This window comes from Lathyrus oleraceus, chromosome 5 (genome assembly GCF_024323335.1).
Source record: "Lathyrus oleraceus cultivar Zhongwan6 chromosome 5, CAAS_Psat_ZW6_1.0, whole genome shotgun sequence".
In the NCBI taxonomy this organism is placed as follows: domain Eukaryota; kingdom Viridiplantae; phylum Streptophyta; class Magnoliopsida; order Fabales; family Fabaceae; genus Lathyrus; species Lathyrus oleraceus.
This window is the reverse complement of record NC_066583.1, coordinates 171,835,231-171,854,353: the sequence shown is the minus strand read 5'-3', so window position 1 is coordinate 171,854,353 and position 19,123 is coordinate 171,835,231. Positions and strand designations below refer to the sequence as shown.

General features: G+C 37.8%; 2 protein-coding genes across 2 annotated transcripts; one reads left to right on the top strand and one right to left on the bottom strand.

Annotated features, from left to right (window-relative positions):
• Positions 1–11,914: 11,914 nt before the first annotated feature.
• Positions 11,915–13,586, top strand: LOC127081189 (nascent polypeptide-associated complex subunit alpha-like protein 2). Its single transcript, XM_051021470.1, has 4 exons — positions 11,915–12,132; positions 12,218–12,302; positions 12,509–12,627; positions 13,057–13,586. The coding sequence occupies exons 1-4, from the start codon at positions 12,031–12,033 to the stop codon at positions 13,402–13,404; spliced, it is 654 nt and encodes a 217-aa protein (XP_050877427.1). The 5' UTR covers positions 11,915–12,030; the 3' UTR covers positions 13,405–13,586.
• Positions 13,587–13,659: 73 nt separating this feature from the next.
• On the bottom strand, positions 13,660–15,204 carry LOC127081188 (peroxidase 5). The gene is made up of 4 exons (XM_051021469.1): positions 14,941–15,204; positions 14,652–14,843; positions 14,414–14,579; positions 13,660–14,327 (listed from the first exon to the last, which is right to left on the bottom strand). Exons 1-4 carry the CDS (start codon positions 15,151–15,153, stop codon positions 13,915–13,917), a joined length of 984 nt encoding a protein of 327 aa, XP_050877426.1. The 5' UTR covers positions 15,154–15,204; the 3' UTR covers positions 13,660–13,914.
• Between the last annotated feature and the right edge of the window lie 3,919 nt (positions 15,205–19,123).

The following is a 19,123-nucleotide window of genomic DNA, read 5'->3' as shown; positions in this document are numbered from 1 at the left end:
AAGAGAAATAAAAACTTGATATTGAGGATGAACCATGGACAATGGACCCAAACAAGAAGAAAATTATGGCAAGAACTGTAAGAACAAAAATTGTTCTACAACAGATTCCATGATTTTGATGATAACAAAGGATGAAACCAAAAATGGCACCCTAACGAAAAGTTTCTAAGTGTGCAGGGTTCTAAGGAAAGAAGGAAGAGATGTAATGACGTCATCAGATACAAAACCATATCAGATACAAAACAGCAGAACATCAGAAGCATCTGAAGTAGAAACACGCTCAAGAAGTTCTAACTCTGAGCAAAACAGCAGAACATCAGAAGCATCTGAAGAAGAAGTACACTCTAGAAGTTCTGACTCTGAACAACGGTATATCATTCCAGAAGCTCTCAGCGTCATCTGAAGACATCTGCAGAAGCTCCGAATCAACACAGCAAGATTCCAAGATTCCCAGAGTCACGCAGACTTTGGTAATGGATTTCCTAATACAGAAAGAGTAACGTTAACTTCAAATTCAATGAGGTAATGGATTTCCTAATACAGAAAGAGTAACGTTAACTTCAAATTCAAATGGAAAGGAACTATATTTGGAAAGAAGTTTTTCTGGGAGAAAAAGTTGTTTTGGCATTAATTCTTATTCAAGACAAATTATCTGCCATCAATTTCAACGGTCCTTTCACTCCTATATAAAAGACAGCAATCAACATTGAGAAAGAAGCAAGCATATACTGAAACATTCTCCTTCTCTCTCAATATTTCACAAAGCTTTTGCTTAGAACGTGAAACACTTTTGTTCTTACTGTTGTAATATTTGCTTATCTTAGAAGCACTCTAGATTACATAGTTTTTTATCTATTGTTTTATTTCCTCAAGTGACTCTGCGCAGTCTGTATACTTGAGAGGACTAAGAGATCTTTCTCTTAGACGTTGGTTGTAAACAATCTTTCAAGATTAGTGGGTTAAGTCCTTGTTGAAGGCGAAATCACCTTGGCCGGGTGGACTGGAGTAGCTTTGTGTTATAAGCGAACCAATATAAATTCCTTGTGTGGTCTTTATTTTGAAAAAGCGCTTATTTTCCAAAAATAATTCAACCCCCCCTTTCTTGTTTTTCTCACCTTCAATTGGTATCAGAGCTTCGGCTCTATTATTGATTTTCTAATCAAACACTTAACAGTGTAGAGAGATCCAGAACGAGAAAAACTATGGCCCACACAAATGAAAGAGATAGTTACAATGCTAAGCCTCCTGTCTTTGATGGAGAGAAATTCGATTACTGAAAAGATAGAATTGAAAGTTTCTTTCTAGGCTATGATGCTGATCTCTGGGACATTGTCACAGATGGATACAAACCTCCTGTCACAGAGGATGGAGCTGAAGTTCCCAGAAGTAAGATGTCAGATGATCAGAAGCGAGTTTTCAAAAATCATCACAAGGCCAGAACCATACTCCTCAATGCTATATCTTACAACGAGTATGAAAAGATCACCAACAGAGAAACAGCCAAAGACATACTTGACTCTCTGAGGATGACTCATGAAGGAAACTCTCAGGTCAAAGAGACAAAGGCTCTGGCGCTTATCCAGAAATATGAAGCCTTCAAAATGGAGGATGACGAAGCCATAGAGGTAATGTTCTCTAGATTCCAAACTCTTGTTGCAGGTCTCAAAGTTCTAGACAAAGGGTACACAACTGCAGACCACGTCAAAAAGATAGTCAGAAGCTTGCCAAAGAAGTGGAGACCCATGGTCACTGCCCTAAAGCTGTCAAAGGATCTGAACAATATCAGTCTTGAAGAGCTTGTCAGTTCCCTCAGAAGCCATGAGATAGAACTAGAGGAAGATGAGCCTCAGAAAAAGAACAAGTCTGTAGCATTAAAGTCCAGATCTGAAAGACGCAAATCTGACAGAACCAAAGCCTTCCAGGTAGAAACTGAAGATACTGATGACTCTGAACCAGAAGATTCTGATGATGAAGAAGAATTGTCCCTCCTGACCAGAAGAGTTAAACAACTCTGGAAAAAGAGGAACAACAACTTCAGAAGACCAAGACCCAGAGGGGATCGATCAGAATCAACCTCAAAAGGTAAAACTAACAAAGATATTATTTGTTATGAATGTAAGGAAAAGGTCACTACAGGAATGAATGCCCCAAGCTAAAGAAAGACAATTCTAGAAAAGAAAGCTTTAAGAAAAATACCTTCAGGACAAAGAAAGGATTAATGGCTACCTGGGATGATAGTGAATCTGGCTCATCAGAATCTGACTCTGATGAACAGGCCAATGTGGCATTTATGGCTACCACATCCAGGAGCAGCTCAGATGAAGAATCTGAAGAGGTATTTTCTGAACTCTCTCGATCTGATCTAGAATCATGTTTGTCAGAAACTCTTAGCTCATATCAGAAATTAAAACAAAAGTTGAAAAACATAAAAGGCTGTCTTAAAGCAAAATTTGAAGAATGTGGCGAACTTGGGATGACAATTCTAGCACGAGAAGATACAATCAGATCGTTAACATTGGAAAGAGATGGAGCAAAAAGAAAAGGCTTAGAATTGGAAGAAGCTTTGTCTCAAGCACCACAAACTTCAAATACAATAATCTATAAATACGAAGAAGCCTTTCAAGAATTTCTGAAAAATGGGATAGGAAGGAGTGTTATGGCATCCATGATTTATGGAGTCAGTCAGAACAATAAAAAGGGAATTGGGTATGATCCTAAAGAAGATAAAACTTCTAATAGTGACCAACTTAAATCTCCTTTTTCATATCACTATACACACACACAAGAACAAAAATTTGAAAATGCTAGAAAACCCAAGGTCATGAGAAACTCTGGGAAAACTAACCAGAAAGGACCCAAGAGAATCTGGGTACCGAAAGATAAGATTGTTTATGTTGCAGATATCCTATGCAGCAAAGTTCAGACACCAGTCATGGTATCTGGACTCTGGATGCTCGCGACACATGACGGGAAGAAAGTCTATGTTCCAAAGCCTAGAACTTAAAGACGCTGGATTCGTAGGCTTCGGAGGAGATCAGAAAGGAAGGATCAGAGGCTCCGGAACTATTGGTAATGGTACTCTTCCCTCCATATCTGATGTTCTTTACGTAGAAGGATTAATGCATAACTTGTTATCCATAAGTCAATTAAGTGACAACGGTTATGACGTTATCTTTAATCAAAAAACATGTAAAGCCACAAATCAAAACAATGGTTCAGTCCTATTCACAGGCAAGAGGAAAAACAACATTTATAAAATCAATCTTTCTGATTTAAAAGAACAAAATGTTAAATGTCTGATGTCTGTTCACGAAGAGCAATGGGTGTGGCATAGACGCTTGGGCCACATTAGCATGAGGAAACTTTCTCAGCTAAATAAACTCGAGTTAGTCAGAGGCCTACCTAAACTGAAGTTCTCTTCAGATGCTCTATGTGAGGCATGTCAGAAAGGAAAATTTTCAAAAATGTCTTTCAAAAAGAAAAATGTTGTTTCTACCTCTAAGCCTCTGGAACTTCTCCACATTGACTTATTTGGTCCTGTGAAAACAGCATCAGTCAATGGAAAGAAGTATGGACTAGTCATTGTTGATGATTACAGTCGCTGGACATGGGTAAAATTCCTAAAGCACAAGAGTGAGTCTCACTCTGTATTCACTAGTTTCTGCTCCAAAGTGCAAAAGAATTTGACTCTAAGATTATCAGAGTCAGAAGTGATCATGGTGGGGAATTTGAAAATAAATCCTTTGAGGAATTATTTGACTCTAATGGAATATCCCATGATTTCTCCTGCCCTAGAACTCCACAACAAAATGGAGTTGTAGAGAGGAAGAATAGGACACTCCAAGAGATGGCCAGAACTATGATCAATGAAACTAATGTGACAAAGCACTTTTGGGCAGAAGCTGTAAATACAGCGTGTTACATTCAGAATAGAATCTCAATAAGACCTATTCTGGAAAAGACTCCCTATGAACTGTGTAAAGGAAGAAAACCAAACATTTCATATTTTCATCCTTTTGGATGTTCTTGCTTTATCTTAAACACTAAAGAACATCTGAACAAGTTTGATTCCAAAGCACAGAAAGGTATTATGTTAGGATACTCATAACGCTCTAAAGGCTACAGAGTATACAACACAGAAACCAAAATTGTGGAAGAATCAATTCATGTCAAATTTGATGATAAGCTTGACCCTGAAAAGTCAAAGCTAGTTGAAAATTTTGCAGATTTAGAAATCACTCTTGCAGGATCTGATAAAGCTCCAGAAGCAACTGTCACTCAGAACTCTGAGGAAATTAAATCCCCAGAAATCCCAAAGAAAGTTAAAAGTCGTATCAACGTATCTGAAGATTTGATTCTGGGCAACAAAGACGAACCTGTCAGAACCAAATCTACCTTCAGGACCTCTGAAGATACTCCTCTGGGACTAGTGTCTCTGATCGAGCCTACGTCCTGTGATGAAGCACTTCAAGATAACGACTGGGTTTCAGCCATGCAGGAAGAATTAGATCAATTCACAAAGAATGATGTCTGGGATCTTGTTCCAAAGCCCAGAGGCACTCACGTTATTGGAACCAGATGGGTATTCAGAAACAAGCTGAATGAGAAAGGAGAAGTCGTCAGAAACAAAGCTCGACTGGTAGCTCAAGGTTACAGTCAACAAGAAGGTATTGACTATAATGAAACCTTTGCTCCAGTCGCAAGGTTAGAATCTATTCGTCTTCTTGTATCTTTTGTTATAAACCACTCTATCAAATTATATCAAATGGATGTCAAAAGCGCATTCCTTAATGGTTATATATCAGAAGAAGTGTATGTCAACCAACCTCCAGGTTTTGAAAATCCAAATTTTCCAGAACATGTTTTTAAACTTAAAAAATCTTTATATGGACTTAAACAAGCTCCCAGAGCTTGGTATGAACGTTTAAGCAATTTTCTTCTGGAACACAATTTTATCAGAGGGAAAGTTGACTCCACACTCTTTTGTAAGAACCTTAACAATGATCTCATGATATGCCAGATATACGTTGATGATATTATTTTTGGTTCAGCTAACACCTTTGTTTGTCAAGAATTCTCTGAGTTAATGCAGGCAGAATTTGAAATGAGCTTAATGCAAGAACTAAAGTTCTTTCTGGGAATTTAAATTAATCAAACTTCAGAAGTCACGTACGTTCATCAAAGCAAATACATTAAAGATGTTCTGAAGAAATTTGACATGGCTGACTGCAACTCTGCAAAAACTCCCATGCATCCAACATGCATTCTTGAAAAGGAAGAAGTAAGCAAAAAGGTTTGTCAGAAGCTCTATCGAGGTATGATAGGCTCTCTTCTCTATCTAACTGCTACTCGACCTGATATTCTCTTTAGTGTCTGTCTCTGTGCCAGATTTCAATCAGAACCTAGAGAAACTCACTTAACAGCAGTTAAGAGAATTCTCAAATATCTGAAAGGAACTCCTAACCTGGGCCTGATGTATGAGAAAACATCAGAGTATAGACTTTCGGGTTACTGTGATGCAGATTATGCAGGAGATAGACTAGAACGAAAAAGCACATCTGGAAATTGCCAGCTCCTTGGAAACAATCTGATATCCTGGGCCAGCAAGAGACAGTCAACTATCGCTCTATCTACTGCAGAAGCAGAATACATCTCAGCATCACTGTGCACAACTCAGATGCTCTGGATGAAGAATCAGTTAGAAGATCTGTAAATCTTCGAGAGTAACATTCCTATCTTCTGTGATAACACTGCTGCCATTTGTCTAAGTAAGAATCCCATTCTACACTCCAGAGCTAAGCACATTGAAATAAAACATCATTTTATCAGAGACTATGTTCAGAAAGGGATAGTAACATTGAAGTTCATTGATACAGATCATCAATGGGCAGATATATTTACTAAGCCTTTAGCTGAAGATAGATTTCTTTTTATCTTAGAGAATCTGAACATTCAAAATTGCCCTGAATAAATTGTGCCTCTGAAGATGTAAAATGAGACTCTGACATAAACAAATGAGCTCCTGTCTCTGACTCTGATACTTCAAAACACGTGGAGCACTTAGCGTCTAACCTTGGAACTTCTAGACAGCTGTCCAGAAGAAATTCAAAGGCCAGACGTTTGAGATCTCCTCGAGCAGTGTGCATACTGTTGGGATTAGACATTCATTAATGAGCCTTAATCATTTCTCCCCCAAGCGTGCTAACTTGATTTTTGTGCTAACGCTGAATTGTGTGTCGTTTTGCATGTGTTTTTGTTTAGGGTATTTAAACACTTCTCTCACATTTCACACACTTATCACTCTCACTCACTCTCAAACTTCTCTGAAGCATTTCTGCAAGCAGTTCATCTTCAACTCATCTTGATCAACTATGGATGCTCAACAACAACAAGTTTTCAACTTTTCTCAACAAATGGAATCCAGCACTACTGCCCAAAGTTCAAGCATTCCCACTCCAACAGTTACAGGCGTATCCATTACTCCAGTGTACAAGGAACCCCATGTTCTTGATCGTGAACCTCATATCAATCTTGCAACTCCCTTTGAGGGACTGGAAGTTTTGTGTGAATCACTGGTAGACTTCAACAACATGAAAAGGAATGGGGTAGATCTTACTGAAGAACTTCGAAAACAAGGTTGGGAAAACTACTTTCAACGGCTCTATGGCCCTGTTTACCCATACCTCATCAAAGAATTCTGGAGATTTGCTGACGCTGATGATCATTTCATCGTCTCCTACGTGTTGGGGGTCAAGATAGTGATTACTGAAAAGTCAATTGCTTCTTTACTGAACATGGAGAAAACTGGAGGAAGAAGGATCTATGACATCAACCCTAGATCAAGGTACATTGCTCAAGTAATCAATCCCACCATCTTCAAACAAAACACTGAAGGCAATCCATCAAAGAACAAAGAACTTCATCAGAACCTCAGAGTATGGCTCAAGATCATTCTGGGAACCATTCATCACCGCCCAACATCAAACTCCTCTGACTACATCAATACAGATCAGAAGTGCATTCTGTATTGCATTCACAAGGGTTTGAAGCTCTGCCTCCCAGCACTACTCTTCAAGTATCTCAGAGACTCTGTACGGGAGACCAGAAACAACATGAAACCCAGAACCTACATCCCTTTGGGAAGACTTCTGTCTGATGTTCTGATCGAAAATGGGCTTGTAGATCATCTGGAGAAGAACAAACTTATGGAAGATCTGGCGATAGATACTGAAAAGCCTCTTAACTCCAGAAATTTGAAGAGCATGGGAATTCTGAAGAAGATTCAAGTCAAACCCACGCTGGACACCTCCTGGGACGCCTTGAAGGATCAGAGGAAGCTACCACATGGTCTTGCAAGGTTTTTCAAGAATGAACCCAGAGAAGCAATCCTTCACTATATGCAGCGTCTGAAGGATGAAGGAGTTGACATCTCTGAATTCAGACTGGAAGATTGTCTAGATTCAGAAGAAGACTTCGTCAAGTTCAAAAGAGGTCCCTCTGAAAAGAAGTCTTCAAAGGCAAAGAAAGCAAGGCTAGGAGAAACTTCTGAAACAAGATCTCCAGCGCCTCTGCAAGTATCTACTGGTAAGTCTGCTCCGTCTATTCCCTCTGAACCTCCTGTGGCTTCCTCTAATCCTCTCCCAGCACCTATATACACCACCTCTGAAACCCCAATTTCTACAACCAGAACCTCACAACCTCGACCTAAATTTAATCCTGCCCATACATCACTACCTCTATCCGAAGCTGAAGAACTCAATCAAACCACCTCTTCATCTTCAAACCCAGAGTCACCCCCTACCTTATCCTCTCCTCTGACCCAGAACCTTCTGACCCCGCTTCTCCCACTTTAGCCCACCTTTACTCTCTAAACCAAAACTCACAACAACCACAACAACCTCCACCTGAACCTGAAGTCACTTCACCACCCCCAGAACAAACAACCAACGACCCTTCTGAAGCTCAACCCTCTGACATTACCCCCCAAAACACTTCCACTGAACCTGAACCTCTAACATTAAACTTAAACCCTCCAAACTCTCCATCCCAAACATCTGAACCTGAACCTGAACATTCCATGCCTACCCTTGAGGAAGCCATAATGTTGTTCGCAGGGGCTTCAGTACAAAAGGTCAAGTCTCTGACCATTAACTCTGGCATCAGTGATGATCCTGACTCTGTAAGGACACACTGGAACAGAGTCATTGGCTGGATGACTTCTGAAGCCTTCAAACTGAAGCACATCTCTGAGCAAGTCAGAAACGACTTCATCAGAGATGCTGAGGCAAGACTACAGGAAAAACTTGCCAGAGAAGCTGAAGAAGAAGCAAGAAGACAAGAAGAAGAAAGAGCTCGGCAAGCAGAAATCCAAAGGGCAAAGGAAGCTGAAGCCAAAGCTCTGGCCGATGCTGCTGCTGCCGCTGAAGCTGAAGCACAAGCTGCTGCTGAAGCTGAAGCAAAGGCCGCTGCTGAAGCACAGAGTGCTCTGACTCAGGGGGAGTCCTCCACTGTTGTCCCTATGGTTCTCCAGACACTTGAAGAACTTAAGAAAGACCAGAAGGAACTCAGAGCCAGAATGGACAAATAGGATACCGTCAACGACAACATTCAGAACATGCTGGCTCAACTGCTTCAGAGGATGCCTCCGCCTCCCAACCCTTAGGCACTTAGGATTTTGTTTGTTTGATTGCCTTGTTTTCCTTGTTCTGATGTTTGCTTGTTTGTCTTCTTGCCATTATCTATGTTGCTTTTTTATCTGAATATAACATCTTTTTGGTTAATTTGTTTAAGTCTTTTTTGATTCTGACAAAAAGGGGGAGAAATCGAATATAGCTCTGATGAAATATATTGCCTAATACCTTAAGCACTCTGCAACATATTATTTCTTAAAAATAAATTCATTTAACACTGGACTTAAGAAATTGCAGAAGGTATAAGAGAAACTTCATTACTTGGAAGCTCTGGTAAGAACTTCTGAACTCCCTAACCTATCTCAGGGGGAGCCCTCTTCTATCTGATCTGATATTTGTTATGTTTCATCTGCTATTTAAGTTTGTTTTGTCATCATCAAAAAGGGGGAGATTGTAAGAACAAAAATTGTTCTACAACAGATTCCATGATTTTGATGATAACAAAGGATGAAACAAAAAATGGCACCCTAACAAAAAGTTTCTAAGTGTGCAGGGTTCTAAGGAAAGAAGGAAGAGATCTAATGACGTCATCAGATACAAAATCATATCAGATACAAAACAGCAGAACATCAGAAGCATCTGAAGTAGAAACACGCTCAAGAAGTTCTAACTCTGAGCAAAACAGCAGAACATCAGAAGCATCTGAAGAAGAAGTACACTCTAGAAGTTCTGACTCTGAACAACGGTATATCATTCCAGAAGCTCTCAGCGTCATCTGAAGACATCTGCAGAAGCTCCGAATCAACACAGCAAGATTCCAAGATTCCCAGAGTCACGCAGACTTTGGTAATGGATTTCCTAATACAGAAAGAGTAACGTTAACTTCAAATTCAATGAGGTAATGGATTTCCTAATACAGAAAGAGTAACGTTAACTTCAAATTCAAATGGAAAGGAACTATATTTGGAAAGAAGTTTTTCTGGGAGAAAAAGTTATTTTGGCATTAATTCTTATTCAAGACAAATTATCTGCCATCAATTTCAACGGTCCTTTCACTCCTATATAAAATACAGCAATCAACATTGAGAAAGAAGCAAGCATATACTGAAACATTCTCCTTCTCTCTCAATATTTCACAAAGCTTTTGCTTAGAACGTGAAACACTTTTGTTCTTACTGTTGTAATATTTGCTTATCTTAGAAGCACTCTAGATTACATAGTTTTTTATCTATTGTTTTATTTCCTCAAGTGACTCTGCGCAGTCTGTATACTTGAGAGGACTAAGAGATCTTTCTCTTAGACGTTGGTTGTAAACAATCTTTCAAGATTAGTGGATTAAGTCCTTGTTGAAGGCGAAATCACCTTGGCCGGGTGGACTGGAGTAGCTTTGTGTTATAAGCGAACCAGTATAAATTCCTTGTGTGGTCTTTATTTTGAAAAAGCGCTTATTTTCCAAAAACAATTCAAACCCCCCCTTTCTTGTTTTTCTCACCTTCAAGAACAAGAATCACCAGAGCTTAAGAGAAAAAGAAGAAAGGGTTCACAAAGAATATTAGGTTTAATTATGAGAGGGAATGAAAGTTGCTTTAAAGGTCAAAGCAACCTTTATATAGTAAAGACAAATGAAGTGAATCAATGTTGCGAAATGAAATAAAATGGAAGATGAAAAATCAACGATCTATATGACATATGAAAAATGTAAGGACACTTGAGTTCACTCAAGCACCTTAGGAGAAAATGATGCACCCTAACTTATGAACCTAGGGCCACGTGTGAAGAACACTTGCGAAATATCTTAATGATGAGATTGACATTTATTGCAGCTGTCTCAAAATCTCTTCCACTTATCCATAAGATCTCAGTCTGGAGTACTCAACCGAACTCCTTGAATTGTGCATCACAACATAACAAACCTTAGGGTGACTGTTATGAGCTAGCCACATGCCCAATACGACATATGCCTAATATCATCCTATTGCACAAATACCCCATCATAAATAACAAAAGTGTATGAATGGATTCATAATTCTCTTTATCCCATTCATTCACAAGCTGACATGTGCGTTAGAGTGCTAACCTTAAAGACCTTCCATGTTCAACCGCATCGGAGCAGCTTGCACCACCGCATCAAGGATCTGTACCAATAATATTGGTTCTGAAACAAAACATAATCATTGTTGATATTCCACCTCATCAGTAGACCATATAACATATGTCCAAAGTGCAATTATTGTCTCTTGCATATCTTTAAACACATATTGTTTGCATCTTACGCCAATGTTTTTGTTTATGTGAAATCGAAAAAGCAAATTAATCGTCTATGAAAAAATAACTTAAGTTGCTTTCATCAAAGCAAGATTACCATTAGTAAAAATCACTCGGGGGCATAACTCATCCTTAATAAACAATTTTTAGGTTATCTAGTACTCAACAAAAAGCATTTTGTCTACTCGACTTTCAAATAAGATTCTCCTGTTTTGACCCCTCAAGAAATTTACCAATCAATAACCTATTAAATGTCATGTCATTTTTAAGGGTTAATATTTATTTGGCCCCATGCCAAATTGACGATATTAAAAAAATCCCCTGCCATATCATTATTTTTTATGATTAGATTTCTTGAGGGATCAAAATAGAAGAATCTTCGTATGGTAGGTAGTAAATTCAATTTTTTTAAAATCGCAATTTAACAGGAGAAAAATATGTATTAACCCAACAAAATATAACATTTTTTTCAAAAAGGAAAATTAGAATTATTTTTCAAAAACATTAACCTTCTCTTAAGTTTTTCATTGAACCTTTTAAAAAAGTTAAAATGAAAAATTTTCAGTAAATTTTAATCACCAAAAAAAGTTTACGAATAAAAAAATATGGAGTGAACATTCATCAAGTAAAAAAAAAAAAGAGTTAAAAGTAGGAGTGAAAAAGTGAAAGAGTAAATGATTAAATGGTAAAAAATGTATAAGTAATATTTTTTTTATAGTTTTTAGAAGAATCAAAGATTTTTTTTCTTCATATAGGGATGATAATTTGACTCATATTTAAATACCCTCTCCGCCCATATCTGCTACATAATATATATATATATATATATATATATAATATATATTATATATATATATATATATATATATCAAAAACATATCAGTCATTATATTAGTGTTTATTTATTTTATAATTTAATAATTAAATTTTATTTTTTTAATAAAGATTTAAAATTATATGATATTTTATATTTTATCTTGTCAAAATAGAGAGTGGGCTTAAAGATGTTTTGGGCCAAGGAACGTGAAGCCTTCGATGAGGAAATGGCGTGAATGAAATGAAGGAATGTGAATACCAAAATACTCTCATCCTCATTCATTCCTAGGTTGTTCAGTAGAGTGCAAAACCGTTAGCCATGTCTCCAGGTCCCATTGTTGACGCAACCGCCGACGGAACCGCCGTCCAACAACTCCCCTCCGTCGATGAAACAACCCTCAAGAAGGCACATCTTCCCCAGGTTTCCCATTTACACCGTATTCCATATTATCTATCATCTACTTTGTTTTCCTCTAATTTCCTTATACGATCTGTTTTTTCCTTAGGAAGAAAACGACGCTCCTATTGTCGAGGATGACGACGACGACGAGAAAGACGAATCCGATGACGAGGAAGATGACGCCGCTCAAGGTACGACCGTTATTCCTTGTATGCTATTATAATCTATAATCTATAGTATGAACATTGTATGAGGGTCACAAATTTTAGGGTTATGATTATAGCATATTGGGATATTTGACCTAGACAAATCACAATGTATGTATCTTAAATTGCAAATACTGAATACATATGATGTTGTATTTGATGTTGTATTTTGATTGGACTTTGAGATGCAGGTGGTACTGAAGGTTCAAAGCAGAGCAGAAGTGAGAAGAAGAGTCGCAAAGCAATGTTGAAGCTGGGACTAAAACCAATTGATGGTGTTAGCAGGGTAACAATCAAGAGAACAAAAAATGTGAGTTGTTAACGCCGATTAGTAACTATTAGCGCTATAGCAAAGAGGAATTTGAACTAATTGTTATTGTTCACCGATGCACTATTTGGTAATAGTGTTGTCAGCTAGCTGCTATAGTGTAGCAGAGTTTGAACAACGACTATTGTTCCATGGTCCATGATACACTATTTTAGTACAGAATGTTGCCAAATAGAGGCTATAGAGTGGTTTTTATAGCACTATAGCAGTGTAATTTTAACAAACCTCTGATTCGCGATTGACAACACTGTTTAGTAAAAAATACTGTTAGTGAAATTTGAACGAACCACTAGTTTCCACAATTTTTGATTTACAAGACTAGTTATTATAATATTATGTGTATATATTGTTCTTTCTGTGATCTATGATGGGTAGGGAGGTTTCTAACTTAATTATTTTATGTCTTGTTAGATAATGTTTTTCATCTCAAAACCTGATGTCTTCAAGAGTCCAAACTCTGAGACCTACGTTATATTTGGGGAGGCAAAAATAGAGGACTTGAGCTCTCAATTGCAGACACAAGCTGCTCAACAGTTCCGGATGCCAGATATGGGATCTATTATGGCAAAACAAGAACAGGGTGCTGCAGCTGATAGTGCACAGCCTGAAGAGGAAGAGGAGGTTGATGAAACTGGCGTGGAGGCCCACGATATTGATCTGGTCATGACACAAGCAGGAGTGTCAAGAAGCAAGGCCGTCAAGGCTCTCAAGACTCACAATGGAGACATTGTTGGTGCCATCATGGAGCTAACTAATTGATTTTGCTTTATGCTTTATATTTATTTGCATTTTTGGGATGATTTTGGAACTAGTTCCATCCTTAAGTGAGTGTAGTCGAATAATACTATGGTCCATATGATTTGGTTTACCTAATAATTTTTGTTGTGCTCTGAATTTTGTGCTACGGCTTGATGATTAGTGATCACATTCTTTTGTTGTTATATTTGAGCTTCTAATTTTTTTGTTCAATTAGATATGATGACGAGGTTTAACCTGCATGAGCTCATATCCATCAATGTTTGGAAATTCTTAATTTGAACTACTTTTCAAAATACAATGTCATACTTTTTAACAAGATAAAAATGCACTGTTATGCCAATTAAAGAGCCACAATCAACCAACAGATGAAAGCCAGTTACAACTAGGCAGAAAAAGAAACAAAACAAAAGTTGTTTGCTTTGTAATAAAAGCACGCAAAACCAGATGAAACACACCATAGAATTTATAAATCGTTACTGCTGCAGGAACTTCAATGCATCAACACCATATCTAGCTGTTGACCACCCTGCAATTTGTTCGAATCTCCCCAGTATTGCCTGTTAAGACGCCAATTTGTCCCATCTTCACCATTGCATCTGCAAACTTGTTTGCCCATAGATAGGGATTCCTAGCATTTTGATTAACTTGTCTGGCTGTTCCAGTGGTAGTTAAGAGAGTCTGGTCAGATGTGAATAAGCCTCTATTTGCCAAGATATCAATATAGTACCCTACATCTGCAGTTCCAGGGCTAGAAGGGTCCATTGGTACCACCAAGTTTGGGTTTGTGTTTCCTTGTGGACACTGCCTTTTCAATAGTGCAACATATGAGGGATGTAAACTTGGATCCTGCCTTGAAATGCTGCTGAAGTTGTATAATCTGTTGCTGAAAGCAGAACAATGAGCGCGTCCAATGGTGTGTGCTCCTGCATACAGAAAAGTATGTCATTTACAAATTTATGCTGCAAGATCAAACCCCTTCTTTTTGCAATAATTATCTTGAAATACCTACCAGAGAGAGTGACCATTTCATTTTGTGTTAACCCCTTCTTTGCAAAGAGTTGAGTGAGTTGGTTAACATTGAAAGTTGGAGGAGGTAAATCTGTTCTTGTATCTGATGCTAGTGATATCTTCCCATCTCTTCTTCCTGCAGGAACATCATAACCAAGCCCTCCAGCCTGCATATGTAGGGTCATTTTGAAATAAGCATTTACCTTCGAAAGTTTCTAGCACAAAGTAGACGGACTTACCAACTCTACACTGTCTCTTGCTGCAAAAGCAACTATGTCAGCACATGAAACAATTCCTTTGCATACTTCTTCAAGTTTAGCTTTAGCATTATCAATAACTTCAAACCCTCTGAGACTCGGTTTATTGGCTGGAGAGTCTTTCTCTGCAGTGTTAGAGGGAGTCGAATCAAGAAGTACCGATGCATCACACCCCTACAATTAACGAACACGATTAAAGTTAATGATTAAGATGGTACCATCTATGACCTCTATCTTAATCAAGTAGTATTATGACTGTATTATCACTTACTCTGATAAAGCAATCATGAAAATGCATTCTTACAAGTCCAGCAGCAATTCCAGGATTCTTATTGAAACTTTTTCTAACCTCATCTTTCACAATGAACTCAGCCATGCCACATGAATAGCTATAAAACCCAACATCCAGTTCAGAACAAACACTTTCATTTAAAAAATATGTGACCAAAACTATAATTGCATAGTTAAGTTTTTTGGGATACATTTTCACTGAGTACTATATCTGTTCTTTTTAAGCTTATGCCATAATTATAACCTATTTATACATAGAAATACAATGATTAATGGAATTATTCTATACTTAGTGCCATGTATTATTTGATAATCAAGAATGCATGTGATTGAGGAGAGCTATAAGAAAGGACAAGCAAAACAAGTTGGGTTCAGTGTTATAGGATAAACAATAATACATTTTAGTTGACTTTGAGTGCATGAAAATCCAAATTAGTTGTTAAAGTTGAGTAGATTAGTAAATATAAAACTCAAAAACTGTGTTAGATATTGTGCATGCCTATTCCATTCGATACTTTTGTTATGGTGACTTAGTTAGAATCCGAGAAAGAAGGCATGCATTAGGCAAAATAATGATTAACAGATTTAAGCATTAGGTATTTTATTGTTTTTTTTAAAGTCTCACTTTAAGAGTAGTTATGTGTTTTCAAAACCATTATTTATCATGAGTTAGTTTTTCCTTAATGAGTAGTTATGTGTTTTCAATTATTTATCATGAGTTAGTTTTTCCTTAATTGGATTAGGTGGTGATTTTCAAAAGGGAAACCAAAACCTTAAGTAGTGTCGTTGTTTGGAATAACATTCAGATATACCTCTTTCATTGATTGTTCTACCACTTCTACTCATGTAGGCTTCTTGGATGATGATCCATATAATACTTTTGTTGAGTCTCTCAACTTGTGTAGCAGTAGAAGCAAACTAATAATCACTGAACTCAAAGTGAAGTTCATCTTTGTTAACTCGTGTTAAGGTACTATAAAAGTGAAGTAGTGAAATAAAATTTTGGTATGGTAGAGCAAGTTTCTGGCACGGGGGAGAGGGAGTGGACTTTGCAGTATTATAACTTTAGCATTTAAGTTAGTAGTTGAGTGAACAATAATTTGAGAGTGTGATGAATTGAATACTTAAAATGACATGATTTGGTCTTATATAGTATTGGTGGTCGTTCGGGTGTGATTCAACGCCTCGTGCGGGTTGCCGTTTGGTTAGACTCAACGGTGAGAGATGTGTTGGAGTTGTTAGATTCAACGGTGAGAGATGTGTTGGAGGGCGTGATCGTGTGCCCTCGACAAAAATGTGGATTCACTTGTTTCGTGCATCTTCCTCTTCCATGTTTATTATTGGTCCTTCTTAATGGGCCTTGCGGACATCCCATATAAGTTGCCCACAAACCCTTGTTCATACGTCGTAGAGTGAGGGATTTGTCAGTTTCATCTTCAGTCTGACCTATGGTGGAGAAAAACATAAGAGTCTTGATGGGAAATTAATGTCTTTAAGAAGAGGTGTATTAAATGTCTCCCTTGTAATTATCAACATTTCATAGGCATGTCACAACACGTGTCCCTACGTATGACTGTAATGATTCCTTATAATAATATGGAATTTGAGTGCTCTTGTACAACATGTGATGAAATCTGGACCATTGGTGTTTTGATTCGTGCCTCCCAATGTCGAGGATCACATGATTTATCTTCCTAAGAGGATATATAAAGAGTTATGGGGTTACCATGTTCTTCTTTTTGCCATTTGTAAATTTTTGAAAGTTCTTCTCTCGCATATACGACCTCCTGTATCTTCGTCAATCTCTTCCCATTAGCCATTAATTTGCACCACCTCTTTTGATATAACATTATCGTTTGGGTCATTTAGTTCATCTTTTCAAGGTAGCGCACGAGCCTCAACTTTCTCTTTTTTTCACACTTGCTTACTTTATTAGGGTTTCTAGATAAGAGAGTTATGGGGTTTTAGTCCTTTCTGTTTCGTGCTTTGGTGAATTCTTTTGCTATAAATGATTTTGGTGGGGCGCAAAGTGTTTCTTTGTGTTGATCATGTGTTTTTCTTATGGTAATTTCTTTCATGCGTTGACATCCCTTTTTTACACGGATAACTCTTAATTCAGAACTTGGAAGATGACGGAAGACAACTCTATTGTATGGGTGGATCAAAAGACACTAGACACCGTTTTCACCTTCATTTGTGAAGGTGGCCTAAACCATTTCTTTACTGAAGTGGATCCCTCCTCCTCTCAGATTGAGGAGTGCTTCCTCCCAAATGGAATAAGAGGATTTGGAGCAAGTATGATGGTGTGTCATCCCTATCCATGAATGGATATATTTTTTGATAGGTTTCTACCTCCCTTTCAATGACTTTAAGGTGGGAGTTCTTAACCATCTAGTAATTTCTCTTTCACAACTACATATGGTGCGCTAGGCTTATATCAATGTCTTCCATTACTCATGTGAATACAAGAAATACATGTTGTCTCTAACACTCTTCTTCCACCTTTTTAAAGCCCAACAAAGTTCTGTTGATTCAGCACAGGGTCAAGCCATGATCTTCGTTAGGGAAAGTACTAAGATGTTTGAGGTTTAATCAGAAAGCGTGAATAACTTCAAGGATCGGTACTACCTAGTTATCCCTCATAGCGAGGTGGCACATGCCAATATTTGCAACACAGATTTTGAGCCACCTTATAAATGTTCATGCAAATTCTTCAAGTTCTAGTGCCAAAGCCATTTCTTGGTGGATACTGTGTGTTATGTCTATAAATTGGATTACATGTCTCTGGAAGAAACATATATGAAAAGGAAATTGGCAGCCTTCTTTGAAGATTTAGACTATGTTGACAAAGTTGTTCCTTCGGGGGCAAAACCAAGGAAAAAAAAGAAGTAGTTCATAGAGACACGCTTAATAGTGGAAGTTGTTTTGAAGAAGGATAAACAGGTCATGTCTGGTGAATAATGCGGGAAAATTCCTCCTTTCTTTGGTGATTCTAAGATGGTTGTTATTGCCTTATCTTATTTAATCTTTAATCTACATATAAAATGAAATGCTATAACACGATGTTTTCGATGAAGAAAACGCATAGGGTTGCTCTCTTGTCAACTGTTGTTGATGTTGGGAAGGCTACTAGAGAAATCCTGTGTACATGTTCCCTTGCTAGTCTAGTCGTGGTAACCCTTCCTATCCCAGTCCAAGTGAAAGTTCGAGAATCTTTGGATGGAGTCGTGGAAGAAAGTGCCCAACTCTCATCGCCAGTTGTATATGAAGGGAGTCTTCTCATTAGGCGTGTTCTTGGGGTGTCTTGTGGGGAAAGGTCTTTTGTCCTACATCATACGTTAGAGAAAGACTTAGGAAAGCCTAGTCTTGGTGTTTTTCCAGCGTCGAACATGATTGTATTGTTTTATTCAGTTTTGCCTCGTCCTGGTCCAAGAATAGATAGAGTTTAGATATTTTATTTCTGAGGAGGATTACATGAGTTTTTCAAGAAAGGGAGAAGTCATTCGTCAAGAGGAGTTGGTTAAACTGGTGTACTAGAATCGTTAGGTATATGATGTTTGGCATTGGTTCTTTCGGAAGGGGAGATGTTTTCTTGCCTAACCTTTTCCGAAAAGAAAGTGATTTAAGAACATGTTAGTGCTCTTACTATCGAGCATGGCCTATATCTAGAGGATCTTACCAAGATAGTTGATTTATTGAGAGATGTATGGAATGAAATGCCAAATTTCGGATACCTTCACTTATGGGTTGATGAGGTGAAATCTCTTCTGCAAGAGATGAAGAATAATGAAGAAGCTCTATTCTCCTCTTGGTAGGTGTTATCCATTATTGATATTGTTCTTGCAGAGGTGAACCAAGAATTGGAATCTTCTCGTAAGAGGGTGGATGATTTAGATTTGTCTCTGAATGAAGCTTGAGATGGTTAAAAGAAAGATGTGGATGGTCTTCGGGAGATACGTCATGAAAACCTTGAGCTATCCAAAGAGCAAGAGGTCCTGACCAGGATATAATGGATGAAAAATATGTCTTCGTTAGGGGCGAGTCGACCTTGTAGTCCAAACTTCTCAAAAAACATTACGTACATAATGTCACATGAGCTCCCCCATCAATGATGATCCTAGATAGATCAAAATTGACCATTGTTGTTGTTATCACCAAGGGGA

Excerpts from the sequence above, each read along its gene's own strand:
- LOC127081189 (XM_051021470.1), top strand. The coding sequence starts at position 12,031 with ATGTCTCCAGGTCCCATTGTTGACGCAACCGCCGACGGAACCGCCGTC. Across the intron at positions 12,303-12,508 it reads GGAAGATGACGCCGCTCAAG|GTGGTACTGAAGGTTCAAAG; the intron begins GTACGACCGTTA and ends TTTGAGATGCAG. Across the intron at positions 12,628-13,056 it reads CAATCAAGAGAACAAAAAAT|ATAATGTTTTTCATCTCAAA; the intron begins GTGAGTTGTTAA and ends ATGTCTTGTTAG.
- LOC127081188 (XM_051021469.1), bottom strand. The coding sequence starts at position 15,153 with ATGTATCCCAAAAAACTTAACTATGCAATTATAGTTTTGGTCACATAT. Across the intron at positions 14,844-14,940 it reads TTCATGATTGCTTTATCAGA|GGGTGTGATGCATCGGTACT; the intron begins GTAAGTGATAAT and ends CGTTAATTGTAG. Across the intron at positions 14,328-14,413 it reads TGAAATGGTCACTCTCTCTG|GAGCACACACCATTGGACGC; the intron begins GTAGGTATTTCA and ends TTCTGTATGCAG.